Source organism: Mercurialis annua, linkage group LG4 (genome assembly GCF_937616625.2).
Source record: "Mercurialis annua linkage group LG4, ddMerAnnu1.2, whole genome shotgun sequence".
Taxonomy (NCBI): Eukaryota; Viridiplantae; Streptophyta; class Magnoliopsida; order Malpighiales; family Euphorbiaceae; genus Mercurialis; species Mercurialis annua.
The window spans coordinates 36582584-36597805 of NC_065573.1; the positions used below are offsets into that span (position 1 = coordinate 36582584).

General features: G+C 37.5%; 3 protein-coding genes across 9 annotated transcripts; 1 reads left to right on the forward strand and 2 right to left on the reverse strand.

Moving 5' to 3' along the window:
* Window positions 1-318: 318 nt before the first annotated feature.
* LOC126677308 (pre-mRNA splicing factor SR-like 1) lies at window positions 319-5139 on the reverse strand. Of its 7 annotated transcripts, XR_008790550.1 has the most exons (6): window positions 5005-5138; window positions 4571-4898; window positions 3890-3906; window positions 3682-3789; window positions 3487-3594; window positions 3237-3321 (listed from the first exon to the last, which is right to left on the reverse strand). XR_008790550.1 is itself a non-coding variant. In XM_050371863.1 (5 exons), exons 2-5 carry the CDS (start codon window positions 4856-4858, stop codon window positions 571-573), a joined length of 1224 nt encoding a protein of 407 aa, XP_050227820.1. In that variant the 5' UTR covers window positions 4859-4898; window positions 5005-5122; the 3' UTR covers window positions 319-570. The 7 variants fall into 7 exon arrangements, 1 of the variants encoding a protein (XP_050227820.1); XM_050371863.1 differs by lacking the exons at window positions 3487-3594; window positions 3682-3789; window positions 3890-3906 and adding exons at window positions 319-1350; window positions 1452-1526 and having other exon boundaries at window positions 3241-3321; window positions 5005-5122; XR_007640492.2 differs by lacking the exon at window positions 3890-3906.
* A 3690-nt stretch (window positions 5140-8829) lies between these two features.
* Window positions 8830-10644, reverse strand: LOC126679556 (uncharacterized). Its single transcript, XM_050374607.2, has 4 exons — window positions 10535-10644; window positions 10066-10461; window positions 9618-9983; window positions 8830-9510 (listed from the first exon to the last, which is right to left on the reverse strand). Exons 2-4 carry the CDS (start codon window positions 10231-10233, stop codon window positions 8917-8919), a joined length of 1128 nt encoding a protein of 375 aa, XP_050230564.1. The 5' UTR covers window positions 10234-10461; window positions 10535-10644; the 3' UTR covers window positions 8830-8916.
* A 348-nt stretch (window positions 10645-10992) lies between these two features.
* LOC126678653 (uncharacterized) lies at window positions 10993-13316 on the forward strand. The gene is made up of 5 exons (XM_050373549.1): window positions 10993-11444; window positions 11517-11610; window positions 11684-12079; window positions 12163-12528; window positions 12636-13316. Exons 1-5 carry the CDS (start codon window positions 10993-10995, stop codon window positions 13227-13229), a joined length of 1902 nt encoding a protein of 633 aa, XP_050229506.1. The 3' UTR covers window positions 13230-13316.
* The last annotated feature ends 1906 nt before the right edge of the window (window positions 13317-15222 follow it).

The window sequence follows — 15222 nt, forward strand, 5'->3', positions numbered from 1 at the left end:
ATCGAACTGAATATTAAATTCAGCACGTGAAAATTTAATAGTGATTATTACGTTCAGACAGTTCCGTGTTTAATATTCAACATGTAATTTTAATTATTTAATTTTTCGTTTTATCAAACACCACCTTAATTTTTAATTTCTAAACTTATTCAACTCCCAAGGTTGAAGCTTGGACGATCACTGCAACCACTACTACTTCGCAAACCCATTGGGCATTCATTGTCTGCTCCGGCGCTACTTGATCTTTACCACAACTGAATATACTAGCAAGTTCCGTCTCCTCAACATGACCACTCTTCAGCATAAATGTGTTAAAAATTATGCAACAGAAAAAGCGCAGCATCATAAAGCATTAATTTGTTTGAATGTAACAATTGATAAGTCTAAAATACATATATCCCTCTGAATTGGCACACGTATTCCATGTGAGTCATCTCTTACAATGCCTACAGAGAAATGAAACGCTCATGAAACCAACTGTTTCCTAGATTTTGAACCAACAAGTTAGCTATCTGAGAACCAAATAATACATCTCATGTGCTCCCGGCACCACAGCCTAATTTTTTTTAACTATTTCCAAGTAGAACCACCAAGCCGAATTACTTCTTCGCCACTGTTATCTCTTCGAGGAACCCTTTCCATGCCATCATCCCCTTTCTGATTGCTCAAGTCACCATACAGATCCTTAAGCTTTGCCAGATTGATCGATGCAGATGTCTTCTCCTTGGTCCCTTCCCTGTATGGACTTGAATGACGACCAAATGGTGAAGCACCAGCCTGTATACTTCGACTTCTGCTCCTGCTTCGGCTACGACTCCTACTTCGACTGCGGCTTCTGTGAGAACTGCTTTCTCTGTACTGTCTAATACCTTCACGACTGCTGCTTTCATAGTCTCTTCTGCTTTCCCTGTTAGAATATCTCGACCTCCTATCATAGTCATATCTTCGATCTCTATCCCTGTCCCTGTCTCGATCTTCATCATACTTTCTTCCCCGATCCCTATCTCTATCGGAATATTCTCTGTCAGAATATTCACGACTCTGGCTGCGACGCCTGCTAGGAGATCTTCTTGGATCTTCATTGTCTTTATTATAAGAGGGCGGCGGTATTGTACGACGAACAGGTGATGAGTCCCTTGTTGATGCACGATGGGGAGCACGCTGGCCAAAAGAGACTGAAAGTGCAGCCTTCACAGATGGTGGCCGGCGTGCAGTGTCATCAGATCCATGGCGAACTGAGTCCCCTGTTGCACCTGAGGGCTTTGAGGGAAGCTTCATCTTCTCAAGATGAGACACAATCTGCCTCAATACAGGGACAGGAATTCGGGGGAAAAGGGTATCAAAATAATACTGCAAGAGCCAAAGAAATAGAATTTAAAAATCAATTTTGACCCAAGACAGATATGGCGCATTAATACAATACAAATTGTAAGAAGTTGATTGCAACTAACCTGTCCAAGAAGCAGATCACGCACATATACACCCATTGTAGTAGTCGTTCGTTTGTTAGAAGCCGGACAGAATTCCTGAACACATTTTATTATAAAAACAAATTAAAACCCATGCAAAACTGTAGATGTTCTGAGGTGATCTAAATATACTAAATCAAGGATAACGAAATTCCCTATTAATTGGCTTTTTACAAGCACGAGCATTTGATAGAGAAAATTAGTGGTATGAAGAAAGGTACTAGCACAAACTACAAAGGATACCATGTCTATTTTTGCATAGAAAATGGGTTCAGTTTAGCACAAGCAAAAGCCTCTTTTTATGATAGTGCATTTTAATAACGAATTAGTGATTCACCCCTTACATTGCAAATCATTTACTTGAATACCCTAAAGAAAAAAATTAATGTAAGCTATATAAGATTGAGCTTGAAAAACCGGCATATAGAAAACAACCAAAGTTCATTAACATTTCAATGATTTAAAATGTGTGGGGCATAGAGCCACCCTAGACAAATACAACTGTTATATATAAATAAACACTGTTACTTATTGTTACCATTCGCTAGCATCTAATCTTAGGAGAACAGCCAGCAAATTTGGCTTTCCCAACCTAGAAAAACATAAATATGAGGCATTCTGAAAAGCAAGCCAAAGTGTTCTGTAAACAAAAGTAGGGTATGTGGTGTGTTCTTTATGGTGTATGCATGTGCCTTCTTCCGAGCACAATGTACAGGAAAGACATGCCTCCACCACTGACATCCTAGAATAACTAGAATTACTATCTCCAATGCAAGACCATCAAAATCTTATGAATCTCAATGCAACTATCTGATCTACCAAAACTATTGTGCTAACACGCCAAAAATTTAATGGAAACTACTGTTGCTATCACCAGAATATTATCAGACCACCACCAGAACTGGCAAAGCATCCCTCCATTTTAAACCACCATTGATCATAAATCTTTTCATAAATATTAGATCTCAACTGTGAATATTTTTAAATGCTAGCCTTTTGAAATTTGATCATGACCTCTCTAGGACATGCCTAATCTCCAAGACCTCTTTATGTCTTATTGACCCTTGCCCCTTTTAATAGGGTCTTTGGAGTATCAATAATTTCATTAGAGTCCCCCATAAGTTTGTAGATGAGAAGAGAGACCAAACTAAGTTAGGGTCTACAAGCTTATAAGCCTCAGATATATGTTTCAAAAACCATTCATTCTATCATTTAAAGTTTGTTCGCTATATTGACTATGAAGTTTAAGATGAACCAAGATCTTTCTAAAATACCTCTCCTTCACTACTAGCCCAGCATTTAACAAGATGGCTTTAGTGGCAGACCTTTGCATGAGAATGATATAGTGATCTTGAAACTCGGGATTTTTATCTCGTAAAAGTTCCAAAAGTGACATGATTATATGCATGTTTCTTTCAAACTCCTTATCGGGCTGCAACTAGTGGCAGGGTAGTGTCAACGACGATAATGATAAGATTAATGCAGGCAGATTCCCATAATACACAATAATAGAAAGCAAAAAACAGAAATTGAGAACTTCTAAAATGAAGTTTAAAAGAAAAAAGTTCAAAAGGGAAATGAACCCATAATTTTTCTAGATTTTATTTTAATTTTCATTAAAGGCATCTCCCAGAAAAAGAGGTTTACTGTGATGCCTTAAGACTAGAAACCATTTGGTACACAACAGTTAAAAATTTCAAGAAACAGTAAAATACACCTAGGAACATAGAGCTGTAAGCTTTGAAAGCCAATTTACGGATATGTAATATACCTCATCATCTTTAATGTATGGTTCACACCAATTCCAGAGTGTCTTTGGATCAGCAGCATATCTTAAATAGAGGAATCCAACCTGCAATCAAAATTGGAGAAAGGCATATAACCCCAGAATGACAAACCCAAAAATTAAAATGGAACACTAAGTCATACAATAAAAATTAAAGCCCACAATCAAGCACCAGTATCAGTGAGCACATAGAAGAAAAAATGATGTACACGCAGGTAATGAAATGTGAACCTCTTAAGAATTTGTTGCCAAAAAATACCAGATCCCTATCCTTAGCTTCAAAGAGCTGAAACGATAGCAACATGACATTGGACATACACAAGGGACACAACCCTGGTTCTGTAGTTAACACATTCCCAGAGATATAATGATATTAGACTATCAGATAAATCCAGGAGTTAGAATCAAAAATAAGACGCCTCAAACCTCGGTTTAGCGTTATCTGCTCGGCAAAGCAAGGCAATATTATGTAGGAGTGAGAAAGTCTTAGCGACTCAAAGAAACAAGAACAGCTCAACCTGGATTTGTAGAAATCTGCTATGAAAAACAAGGGCATTATCATGTGTGACATATGTATTATAGCATCAAATAATGATTTTAAAACGACCAAGATCAGATATATTTTGTCCATTACCTCTATAGCGACGGGCTCTATTATTTTTGGACATTCCACAGCCAGAAAAGCCAATCAATATGAATAAATATAATTTCAAATAAAAAAAATCAACTCTTATAAATTAGTCATCTTCTAAAATTTTCCTTTAATAGAATAAACGAGACATGAAAAATCCAATTTAAATTACTTTCATGTACTTAAAGGAAGCAGGAACAGTGAAAGGTACTGACGATAGCAAAGTACAATATATCATTAACTAAATTAAAATGTTATCTTGTTGACTCGAAAAACGTTGACATAACAAACTAAACAGATGCAATCAAATTTAGACATGCACACACAAAGTTGAGCACATATGAGTAAGGCATCCAGTGCAAAACAAATCTAGTAACAAAAACTCAAAAGACATCATTTATTGTACAATTAAACGTTAATCAAAAGTTCTACACTTCTATGTCAGGCATTCAGCTCAAGCGCTTAACTATGAGCACAAGCGTTACCCTCGGCACCAACATATATACTGCAAGTATATGTAAAAACTATAACATGAGTTAAGATGAACATGACAAATAAATCATCAAGACACCATTACGCAATCCATTAAAAAACAGCAAATATATGACACAAAGATGATATATACAATAAGATAGGAGAACTACAATAAAAGAAGTTGAAATAAGGGTATGATAGTGAAATTACCGCACGAATATAAGGCGAATCTTTGTGCTTTAAAAGGCCATGCATTTGTTTGACAGTGAGTTTCATAGTAAAAAACTTATACAGAAGACAAAAAGCCGTAGACGGGCCGCGGCAATTGCCAGTCATCCAAGGCTCAACGTTATCAACTTGATTATAAATTTCATCAATAACTTCATGATAGGTTTTCAACCTATAAAGCTCCTTAAAATAATCTGATGATAAAATATTCATACATAGAACTCTTTCTAGCAAAGAATCAATCGGCTTTCCATTTGATTGTATCTCCATGATTGTTATTGATTTATTCGTCAATCAATTAATCGCATTCCTACATCAAAAAAATTGCAATCAAGGATTAATTAGAAAGATTAAAAAGTATGGAATAGAAACCCTAATTGTAAACGTATAAGGAGTAAAGAAGAAATTGATTTTACCTGAGAGGAAACGAAATATTGAAATTTAGAGACGGCAAATTGGGATTTTGATGGCTGAAACGACAGAGAAACCTAATTGCGAAGGGGGAAAAAGAGAGGAAGCAGCATACAGAGAGAAAAGAAGCGAATCGATTCTTCTTTCTTTTTCGTGGATTTAGTAAACCAAAGCCCAGTTTGCAAGTTTAGGCCCAATCAAAGATTGTTTTAATTTCTGGAATTTGCTATTTTTTCTTCGAGGAAAGGATAAAAAAAACCTCGAATTTGGCACGAAGTATCAAATAAACTCAAATTTTTAAAAATTGATCAAACAGACCCACAATTTGATAAATTGTTTCAAAAACCTTTTTAAGAGAGCGGGATATCGCCCCCACCCCCACCTAAACTTTGGAATTTTCACCGGAAAATTGCTGAGCCCGCCGAAAAATGAACTCTCCGGTCAAAAACAAATATGGCGGCCAATTATTATTTTTTGTTCTTCGTTAAAGAGCAGACTCACTCTTCAACGATGAAGAGCAAATCCAAATGGGTCAGTCGGATTAAAAAAAACCCGGAGTTGTCGGAGGAACAAAATTTTTGACTCCTATGAATTTATTTTTTCACCGGCAGTGATGGTTGGTTAATCATTTTATTTTCATAATTTAAAAAAAAAAAACAAAAATTTCAAGTATTAATTTGAAGAATTGAAAGAAAAACATAGATTATTTTAAATTTTTTACCATGAAGAGTGTGTTTCAAACGTGGGTTGAGAGTGGGCAACAATAATCGAGGGGTGTATTTGATCCGGTTTTGCCAATTTTTGAAGTGATTTCATCCGGTTTTACATATTTGGATGTATTTCATATTTTGTGCCAAGTTCAAGAGGGTTCTGATCCTTTACTCATAAAATTTGACTCTACCATTGTTGGTGACTATTCGTTGCACATTGAAGTAACATATGGTCATCTGAAAATAGTTCAATTGCTATTCAATGACCTCTTGGTATAATTTCCTTTCTCAATAAGCTATTGAGCTCTTTGTATCATCTCTTGCCTTTATATATAAAATTGAAATCGATTAGTGTTATATACATATACAAATAGTTTATTCAAATTAAATAAATACAAATATAAATTCAAAAATATTTAAATCATACAAAAATATTCAAATGCCTCTTTGTCGTAGTATTATTTGAAATTCAACTATTTTACCCCTAAAAGCATAAATGATCATTGCCTCAACATCGGTATTAGAAAAAATCAATTAAAACTGTGATAAGAAAAATAGAATAAAAAGTCAAATTATGAATAACTAGTTTAAATTTTAAAAAATATATTCAGTATGTGTACTGTATAGCCCTCTTCATGTACATGTGTAGTGGTGTTCCTCCAGTATGTCATAAAACTTGTAATCATTAGAGAATTATTTTTGAATGTATCATTGTATAAATAACTGTTGATTTTGCTACACCGTTCATAATTGTTTCCTAATTGGTAGAGCGCTATTGTTGTCCAATGTTAGCCGCTTCTACCAACAATTAGTAAGAAATATATCGTTTGTGCATGCATGTGACATGAGTGTCATGTGATTTTTCGGCCATTCTTCATGCTCATTTAACACGATAAATTATAAAAATTGTTCATATAAAAAATAAAATTATAAAAAAAATTAAAATAACATATAAATAAAAAAACTATGGTACCTTATGGAAGAGGACCAAATTAGTTCGCATCATTCGTTTAGAGAATGTGTATCCAACAAAATATTTTATTTAGTAAAATAATGTTATTTATATTATTATTTTGCTATTTTTTATAGTTATATTTTTTATTCCAATCTTTTTATTTATTGACATACCTTCTATTTTCTAACCTAAATTTTTAATTTAATATTAGATATATTAAGAGCTTATATAAATAGATGAGGTAAATATTACATTTTTCTAATATTGTAAAGGCATTTAATTATGGCTTAAATGCACAAAAAATCACCAACTTTCGCGTGTTTTTGGTATTTAATATAATCTTTTAATTTTAGCATATTTAACATGAACTTTTCAATTTTTTGCAATTAAGATTAAGTGTGTTTTTCTTTGAAAAATAGTGTTATTTTACATCTAAATCGGCGTAGTTTTAATATAAAACGGTGTCGTTTTACATCCAAAACGGTGTCGGTGTCTTCAATTGCAAAATTTTGAAAGTTCGTGTATTTTTTGCCAAAATTAAAAGATTATTTTAAAAGCTAAAAACACGCAAAAGTTTGTGATTTTTGGTGCATTTAAACCTTTAATTATTATTTTTAAAATATGCACAAATCGAACATATAAAAAACTAAAAAAATTAAATGATATATGATTTGATAAAAAAATTTGCACCCCATTCGTAGCAACTCTTGCTCGCCACAGCCGGCGACACTTCGTTGCACATTGAAGCAACTTATGGTCATCTCGAAGTAGTATTATCGTATCCTTATTCATTGCTTTCTTGATATAGCAGCTTTGAAGTTTGCATAAGTGACTTTTAATTATGATAAACCATCCATAATTATTTTCTAACTAAGGATCTCGACTATTTAGTGGCAGCATGTCAAAAATACAATTTTACATATCCATCTTACATCACCATTGGAAAGATAAACGAAATAATGTATGCCAAGTGTTCGATAAATGTCATGTATTTTTTATTGAAAATAATTGAAACCTGGCGACCAGAGGCGAGCCCGTGCGGCCGCCCCTTAGTCGGAGAAGTCTCAAGGACTAGAGACATAAGTTTCTTATTGAAGAGTCTCTACCTTACCCGACAGTCTACAATTACAACATCGACATTCCTATTCTCTATAAGTAGTGATTGAGCCATAATGTTGTTTTCACCTCAGGCTAAATATATATAATTTACGATAGATATACTCATGTTATTAATTATAAAAATAATTAACAAAAACATATTTATTACTTCAATTTAAATATTTGTAGTGGATTTGGAAAATTTAGTAACGGCATGTAAAAATACAATTTTGCATATATATCTTCTATTGCCATTGGAAAGTTGAACGAAATTTATATGTCAGGTGCTTGACAAATGTCATGCATTGTTATTGCAAGTAAATAAAGTCGATGACACTCTGTTGCATATTGCAACAACATATGGTCATCTAGAAGCAATTAAATTGGTTGTCAATGAATTTCCTCCTCTCACTGATCTAGAAAGCAGCGAAAAAATAAGAAAAAACAATATTGTGGTCAACAAAAAAAAGAAGCTTTGTTGCATTTGTAGTTCGAAACGGTCATATTTGTGATGTAGAAGAAATAATCGATTTTGAATTTACATATATTGTTAGTGACATTTGAAGGGTTTTTGACGGATCTGTGCCTACGGGCTTTTAAAAATTCCATTTTAGTGCTTGTGTGGAAATTAATTCCACAATTGTGCCTGGGACCACGTCATCCGCGATTTAATATCGCGGATTGCCATGTCATCCGCGATATTAAATCGCGGATGATGTTAATTACTCAATTCTGAGTAATTAACCTAATTAGATGCAATCCGCGATATAAAATCGCGGATTGCATCTCTCCCCAATGATTGGGGAGACAGATTACTGTCTCCCCAATCATTGGAGAGAGACAATGATTGGGTATTATTTACCCAATCATTTTATTTATATTTTTTTAAAAAAAATTACTATAAAATCACTAAAATTGTTTTAGTTAGCGTTTTTGAATAAATTCCGTATTTTAGATTTTTTGTTAAAATTCTAATAAAATATAAAAACCGTTTTTTAGTTAGCATTGTATATTATTTTTTCTGTTTTTACTAGTTTATACAAAAATTACAATTTGCATAAACAATATAAAATGATGAACGATATAATAATACGGAATAGTCGATAAAATAAAGTAGGATTACAAAATTTAAAGTGTCTACAAAAATAACAAAATCATAAATAATCTCGATATCTAGTGTTCTTCTCCAGTTGAGTCCTCATATCGTACCCCATATCTTGCCTGCGGCGCAGACTGCTCTCAGTAAGATCGCGATACTGTCTATCACCCGGTCTGTCACCTGGCGCGCCCTCGCTCTCGTGATCATCGTCTAGGGATAGCTCCTGATCATCTGCAGCCGGTGCAGTAGTCGGTGCCTCCTGTGACTGCGGAAGGAGGCTGAAGGACGGACCCGAAAACTGAATACTACCGGACTGTAACGCCTCGAAAGAGCCCCCCTCCCCGAGACCTGGACTGTTCAACCAAGCCTCTGATATCGAAAAAAACATCTGCGACGGATCCGCGACCGGGGTGGAAGGGGAGGGACGCGAATGTGACGCTGACGGTTGATCGAGCCAAGAAAACACGGGCCGGTAACCCTGATCAGAGGGGGTAGAAGGTTGACCATGCTGAGGTGCCTGAAATGGGGGTGGTGTAGCCTGTCGATACTGAGCCGGCTCTGTCAGATGAGTGGTATACGGCGTCTGTTCAGAGGAGTAAAAGAACGGCCCGGATGACGGTGGTACCGGGAACGATGAGGTCGGAGGGACCTGTAATAAAGAATAAAATTAAAAATATAAGAATCAACATTTATTAACTTGTATTTTAAAATAAAGTGAAACTGTTATGCAAAAAAACATAATAAAGTACGCAATACCTGCGAGTGCTGCTGAAACTGTGAACCGTCACCCTGAAACTGAGTAGGCCCGCAATAGTTCTGTCGTGTCTGCGAGCTCTCTCCTGCATCGTAATGATAGTACACAGGGGGCGGTATAGGCTGATCTGGACGCTGGCGAGGCTGGCGTGGTGTAGGCTGTTGTCTACGACGACCGTGAATGGAATCCAAGTCAACCGTCAAAGGAGGGAGAGGAGGCAGTACAAATGCCGGGACTGCTGGCTCAGGCGGTGGAAGAGTGACATCCCGACGATCCTCCATGTACGCCATTTGTGAACTGCGTGCAGCGGACCCAATTATGGAGTCACGGCTAGATCTCCGGACGTGGACCATCTCCGCCAGATCACGCTATACAAGGGAAAACAGTAATCGGTAAATATATAGAAAGTAGAAAATGTAATTGTAAAGTTGTTAAAAAAAAGGTACGTACACTCGAACCGTCAGCTGCACCCTGCCAGGTAATCCACCTCCGGGTGTGTCTCCGATACCACTCCATGTACTGGGAATGGTAGTGTGGTGGACGCTCAAAACGGTAACCGCCAACGACATGTGACTCCCTGTGGAGCCAAATCAGTACGTAATACCCGAGGATCTCCATGTAGTTGTTGCTGCTCTTGTAAAGGAGGGAATGGAGGCGGTGATCCTGCACTGGGGCCAGAGGGATAGGCTGAATAAGCCCAAACTGCTGCAATACTCTATCTGGCTGGTGCCACTCCACAATGTTGTAGTAAATCAAGGGTACCCGAGCACGCCAAACTTCTGAACCCGCAAGGTACTGGGAGGGTATGGATCTGAGGAGATCGTCGGTGTATGGCTGCCAAACAATCTGCACAGAAAGAATTAGGTGAAAACATAAACTAAATTAAAATGAAAAGTATTGAAAAAAAAAATAAACTTACATCACCGTAACGCAGCCTGTCAAGCAAGAGTCTAAAGTAAGACAGATCGTGTCTGGGGGCCCCTCGGACCCGACGCTCCCTAGGGCCCGCCCATCTGTCAATTAAAAAATTTAAATGTCAAATTCATATATAACTATCAAATAAAATTAAACGTTATAGTAAATTGTCGCCTAAAGGAAGATGCTGTGTGATGGGAAGCGCAGCGTAACGGGGACGTAACGGCGTCAAACGCTCAAAAGCCCAAAGCTGCAAAATCCAAAGGGCGCCACCGATGTTACGTCTGTGCTGTGAAGCCATAGAACAAATGCAAAGCTCGTGGTACAGGTGGGCAAGCACGGCTGATCCCCAACTGATGGATCGCTGATCCTCCAAATCCTCCAAATGTGGTAAAATCCTCAACCCCAAATGTCCACTGTTCAAATCAGTGAAGCACAGCCCATCCAAAGCGGCCCAGAGATATGCCCGAACAGCCCACTCCACCTCCATATCTGAAACGTCGTCGTCTAACTCTCGAAAATGACGGAACTGCTCGAATAACCACCCAGTCCCTACCCACGAAGAACCAGAAGTCGTCCCGCTCACTCCACCACATTTGGAGGATTTGGAGGATCAGCGATCCATCAGTTGGGGATCAGCCGTGCTTGCCCACCTGTACCACGAGCTTTGCATTTGTGGTATGGCTTTTTCCACATTTGGAGGATTTGGAGGATCAGCGATCCATCAGTTGGGGATCAGCCGTGCTTGCCCACCTGTACCACGAGCTTTGCATTTGTTCTATGGCTTCACAGCACAGACGTAACATCGGTGGCGCCCTTTGGATTTTGCAGCTTTGGGCTTTTGAGCGTTTGACGCCGTTACGTCCCCGTTACGCTGCGCTTCCCATCACACAGCATCTTCCTTTAGGCGACAGGTATTTACTATAACGTTTAATTTTATTTGATAGTTATATATGAATTTGACATTTAAATTTTTTAATTGACAGATGGGCGGGCCCTAGGGAGCGTCGGGTCCGAGGGGCCCCCAGACACGATCTGTCTTACTTTAGACTCTTGCTTGACAGGCTGCGTTACGGTGATGTAAGTTTATTTTTTTTTTCAATACTTTTCATTTTAATTTAGTTTATGTTTTCACCTAATTCTTTCTGTGCAGATTGTTTGGCAGCCATACACCGACGATCTCCTCAGATCCATACCCTCCCAGTACCTTGCGGGTTCAGAAGTTTGGCGTGCTCGGGTACCCTTGATTTACTACAACATTGTGGAGTGGCACCAGCCAGATAGAGTATTGCAGCAGTTTGGGCTTATTCAGCCTATCCCTCTGGCCCCAGTGCAGGATCACCGCCTCCATTCCCTCCTTTACAAGAGCAGCAACAACTACATGGAGATCCTCGGGTATTACGTACTAATTTGGCTCCACAGGGAGTCACATGTCGTTGGCGGTTACCGTTTTGAGCGTCCACCACACTACCATTCCCAGTACATGGAGTGGTATCGGAGACACACCCGGAGGTGGATTACCTGGCAGGGTGCAGCTGACGGTTCGAGTGTACGTACCTTTTTTTTTAACAACTTTACAATTACATTTTCTACTTTCTATATATTTACCGATTACTGTTTTCCCTTGTATAGCGTGATCTGGCGGAGATGGTCCACGTCCGGAGATCTAGCCGTGACTCCATAATTGGGTCCGCTGCACGCAGTTCACAAATGGCGTACATGGAGGATCGTCGGGATGTCACTCTTCCACCGCCTGAGCCAGCAGTCCCGGCATTTGTACTGCCTCCTCTCCCTCCTTTGACGGTTGACTTGGATTCCATTCACAGTCGTCGTAGACAACGGCCTACACCACGCCAGCCTCGCCAGCGTCCAGATCAGCCTATACCGCCCCCTGTGTACTATCATTACGATGCAGGAGAGAGCTCGCAGACACGACAGAACTATTGCGGGCCTACTCAGTTTCAGGGTGACGGTTCACAGTTTCAGCAGCACTCGCAGGTATTGCGTACTTTATTATGTTTTTTTGCATAACAGTTTCACTTTATTTTAAAATACAAGTTAATAAATGTTGATTCTTATATTTTTAATTTTATTCTTTATTACAGGTCCCTCCGACCTCATCGTTTCCGGTACCACCGTCATCCGGGCCGTTCTTTTACTCCTCTGAACAGACGCCGTATACCACTCATCTGACAGAGCCGGCTCAGTATCGACAGGCTACACCACCCCCATTTCAGGCACCTCAGCATGGTCAACCTTCTACCCCCTCTGATCAGGGTTACCGGCCCGTGTTTTCTTGGCTCGATCAACCGTCAGCGTCACATTCGCGTCCCTCCCCTTCCACCCCGGTCGCGGATCCGTCGCAGATGTTTTTTTCGATATCAGAGGCTTGGTTGAACAGTCCAGGTCTCGGGGAGGGGGGCTCTTTCGAGGCGTTACAGTCCGGTAGTATTCAGTTTTCGGGTCCGTCCTTCAGCCTCCTTCCGCAGTCACAGGAGGCACCGACTACTGCACCGGCTGCAGATGATCAGGAGCTATCCCTAGACGATGATCACGAGAGCGAGGGCGCGCCAGGTGACAGACCGGGTGATAGACAGTATCGCGATCTTACTGAGAGCAGTCTGCGCCGCAGGCAAGATATGGGGTACGATATGAGGACTCAACTGGAGAAGAACACTAGATATCGAGATTATTTATGATTTTGTTATTTTTGTAGACACTTTAAATTTTGTAATCCTACTTTATTTTATCGACTATTCCGTATTATTATATCGTTCATCATTTTATATTGTTTATGCAAATTGTAATTTTTGTATAAACTAGTAAAAACAGAAAAAATAATATACAATGCTAACTAAAAAACGGTTTTTATATTTTATTAGAATTTTAACAAAAAATCTAAAATACGGAATTTATTCAAAAACGCTAATTAAAACAATTTTAGTGATTTTATAGTAATTTTTTTTAAAAAAATATAAATAAAATGATTGGGTAAATAATACTCAATCATGTCTCTCTCCAATGATTGGGGAGACAGTAATCTGTCTCCCCAATCATTGGGGAGAGATGCAATCCGCGATTTTATATCGCGGATTGCATCTAATTAGGTTAATTACTCAGAATTGAGTAATTAACATCATCCGCGATTTAATATCGCGGATGACATGGCAATCCGCGATATTAAATCGCGGATGACGTGGTCCCAGGCACAATTGTGGAATTAATTTCCACACAAGCACTAAAATGGAATTTTTAAAAGCCCGTAGGCACAGATCCGTCAAAAACCCCATTTGAAGTGTCTCTACCTTACTTGGTTGTCTATAATCACAATGTCGACATTTTTATCACATTTTAAACACTTGCAAATCAGTGGATTGTGGCGGCATTAAAGGTGTAACAGCTTTGCATCTAGCGATTACGCATAAAGACTTAGGTATGAACATATAAATTAGAGATTTTACATTTAAATTAGGCCAAACAAAATTTTAAATTAAATTTTACAAAAACTTCACTTTTTTAAGCATATAGTAATAAATAAATCTTTTTGATATCATAATTTAATTTTAAAATTTAAACTAAATATATGTAATGTTTGATAAAATGTATCCTTAATCTAATTGTTAATTAATAGAATTATAAAAGAGAATTTACTCTTAAAAAAAATAAAAGAGAATTTATCAATTAGTTTTGAAAGTTAATTATTTATAAAATTAAAATAAAAAAACTCTACAAAATTTGTTTTATACCTCGGTAACACATACTTCTACCAACTCCATATTCTGTCAACCTATACCTGCTCACTGGTTGCTGTTTCTTCTTCACCCGTTCATTGGTTGCATAAAGGTGAGATAATAAAGGTGCAGCTGTAATTTCCGTCTTTTTTTTAATATTTAATTTTTGTTTATTTTTATATAATTTTTTTAAATTTTTTTTAGTAAATAATTGTTTTTACAATATTTAAGTGAAAAATTATTGAATATTGTAAATACTCTTCATTTAGCTGCCTGTATTTGTGTCTTTGGAGTATGAGATGGCGGTGGCCGGAGTGAGAGCGGCGGAAGTAAAGGATGGCGATATTAAAATTTTGGGATGAATTTCATTTGAAATAAATATGAAATTCCGAGATAATTTTAATAAATTTAATTTTCTAATAAAAAAATTAAGGTTTTTTTAATTTTTTTGAATACAATTTTAACTAAATACCAGATGTATTATCGTATCATTGTTTACTACTTTCTTGATTCAAATAGCAACTTAGAAGAGGCTAACATAAATAATTGTTGATTTTGCTAAGCTATCCATAATTATTTTTTAACTGGAGATCTCGACCGTTTAGTGACGACACCATTGGAAAGATAAACGAAATATGTACGCCAAATACTTAACAAATGCTATATGCATAATTAATGCAAGTAAATGAAACCAACATCCAAGGGCGAGCCCGTGCGGCCGCCCCCTGGCCGGAGAAGTCTGAAAGATGATGATGATGAATTATTACAAGGTCCAGGAATTGAAAACCATGAAAAAGCTAAAATTTCATAAACTTCTAAATTTGGGTGAAGTTGAAGTCTGTGAAACACTGGATTATTGGCGGTGGGATTCACCGTATCCGACGGTTTGATAAGCGATCCTTCAAACAAAGATGTTGGAAATCCAATTCTGATTAAAGACATAGATTTAAAAACTTTTTTT

Coding starts and splice junctions, on each gene's coding strand:
- LOC126677308 (XM_050371863.1), bottom strand. CDS start 4,858: ATGGAGATACAATCAAATGGAAAGCCGATTGATTCTTTGCTAGAAAGA. Junction 3,322..4,570: donor ATTCGCCTTATATTCGTGCG/GTAATTTCACTA, acceptor TTTTGATTGCAG/GTTGGATTCCTCTATTTAAG. Junction 1,351..1,451: donor GTGATCTGCTTCTTGGACAG/GTTAGTTGCAAT, acceptor TGGCTCTTGCAG/TATTATTTTGATACCCTTTT.
- LOC126679556 (XM_050374607.2), bottom strand. CDS start 10,233: ATGGAGATCCTCGGGTATTACGTACTGATTTGGCTCCACAGGGAGTCA. Junction 9,984..10,065: donor GTGCAGCTGACGGTTCGAGT/GTACGTACCTTT, acceptor TCCCTTGTATAG/CGTGATCTGGCGGAGATGGT. Junction 9,511..9,617: donor AGTTTCAGCAGCACTCGCAG/GTATTGCGTACT, acceptor TCTTTATTACAG/GTCCCTCCGACCTCATCGTT.
- LOC126678653 (XM_050373549.1), top strand. CDS start 10,993: ATGCCCGAACAGCCCACTCCACCTCCATATCTGAAACGTCGTCGTCTA. Junction 11,445..11,516: donor CATCTTCCTTTAGGCGACAG/GTATTTACTATA, acceptor TTTAATTGACAG/ATGGGCGGGCCCTAGGGAGC. Junction 12,080..12,162: donor GTGCAGCTGACGGTTCGAGT/GTACGTACCTTT, acceptor TCCCTTGTATAG/CGTGATCTGGCGGAGATGGT.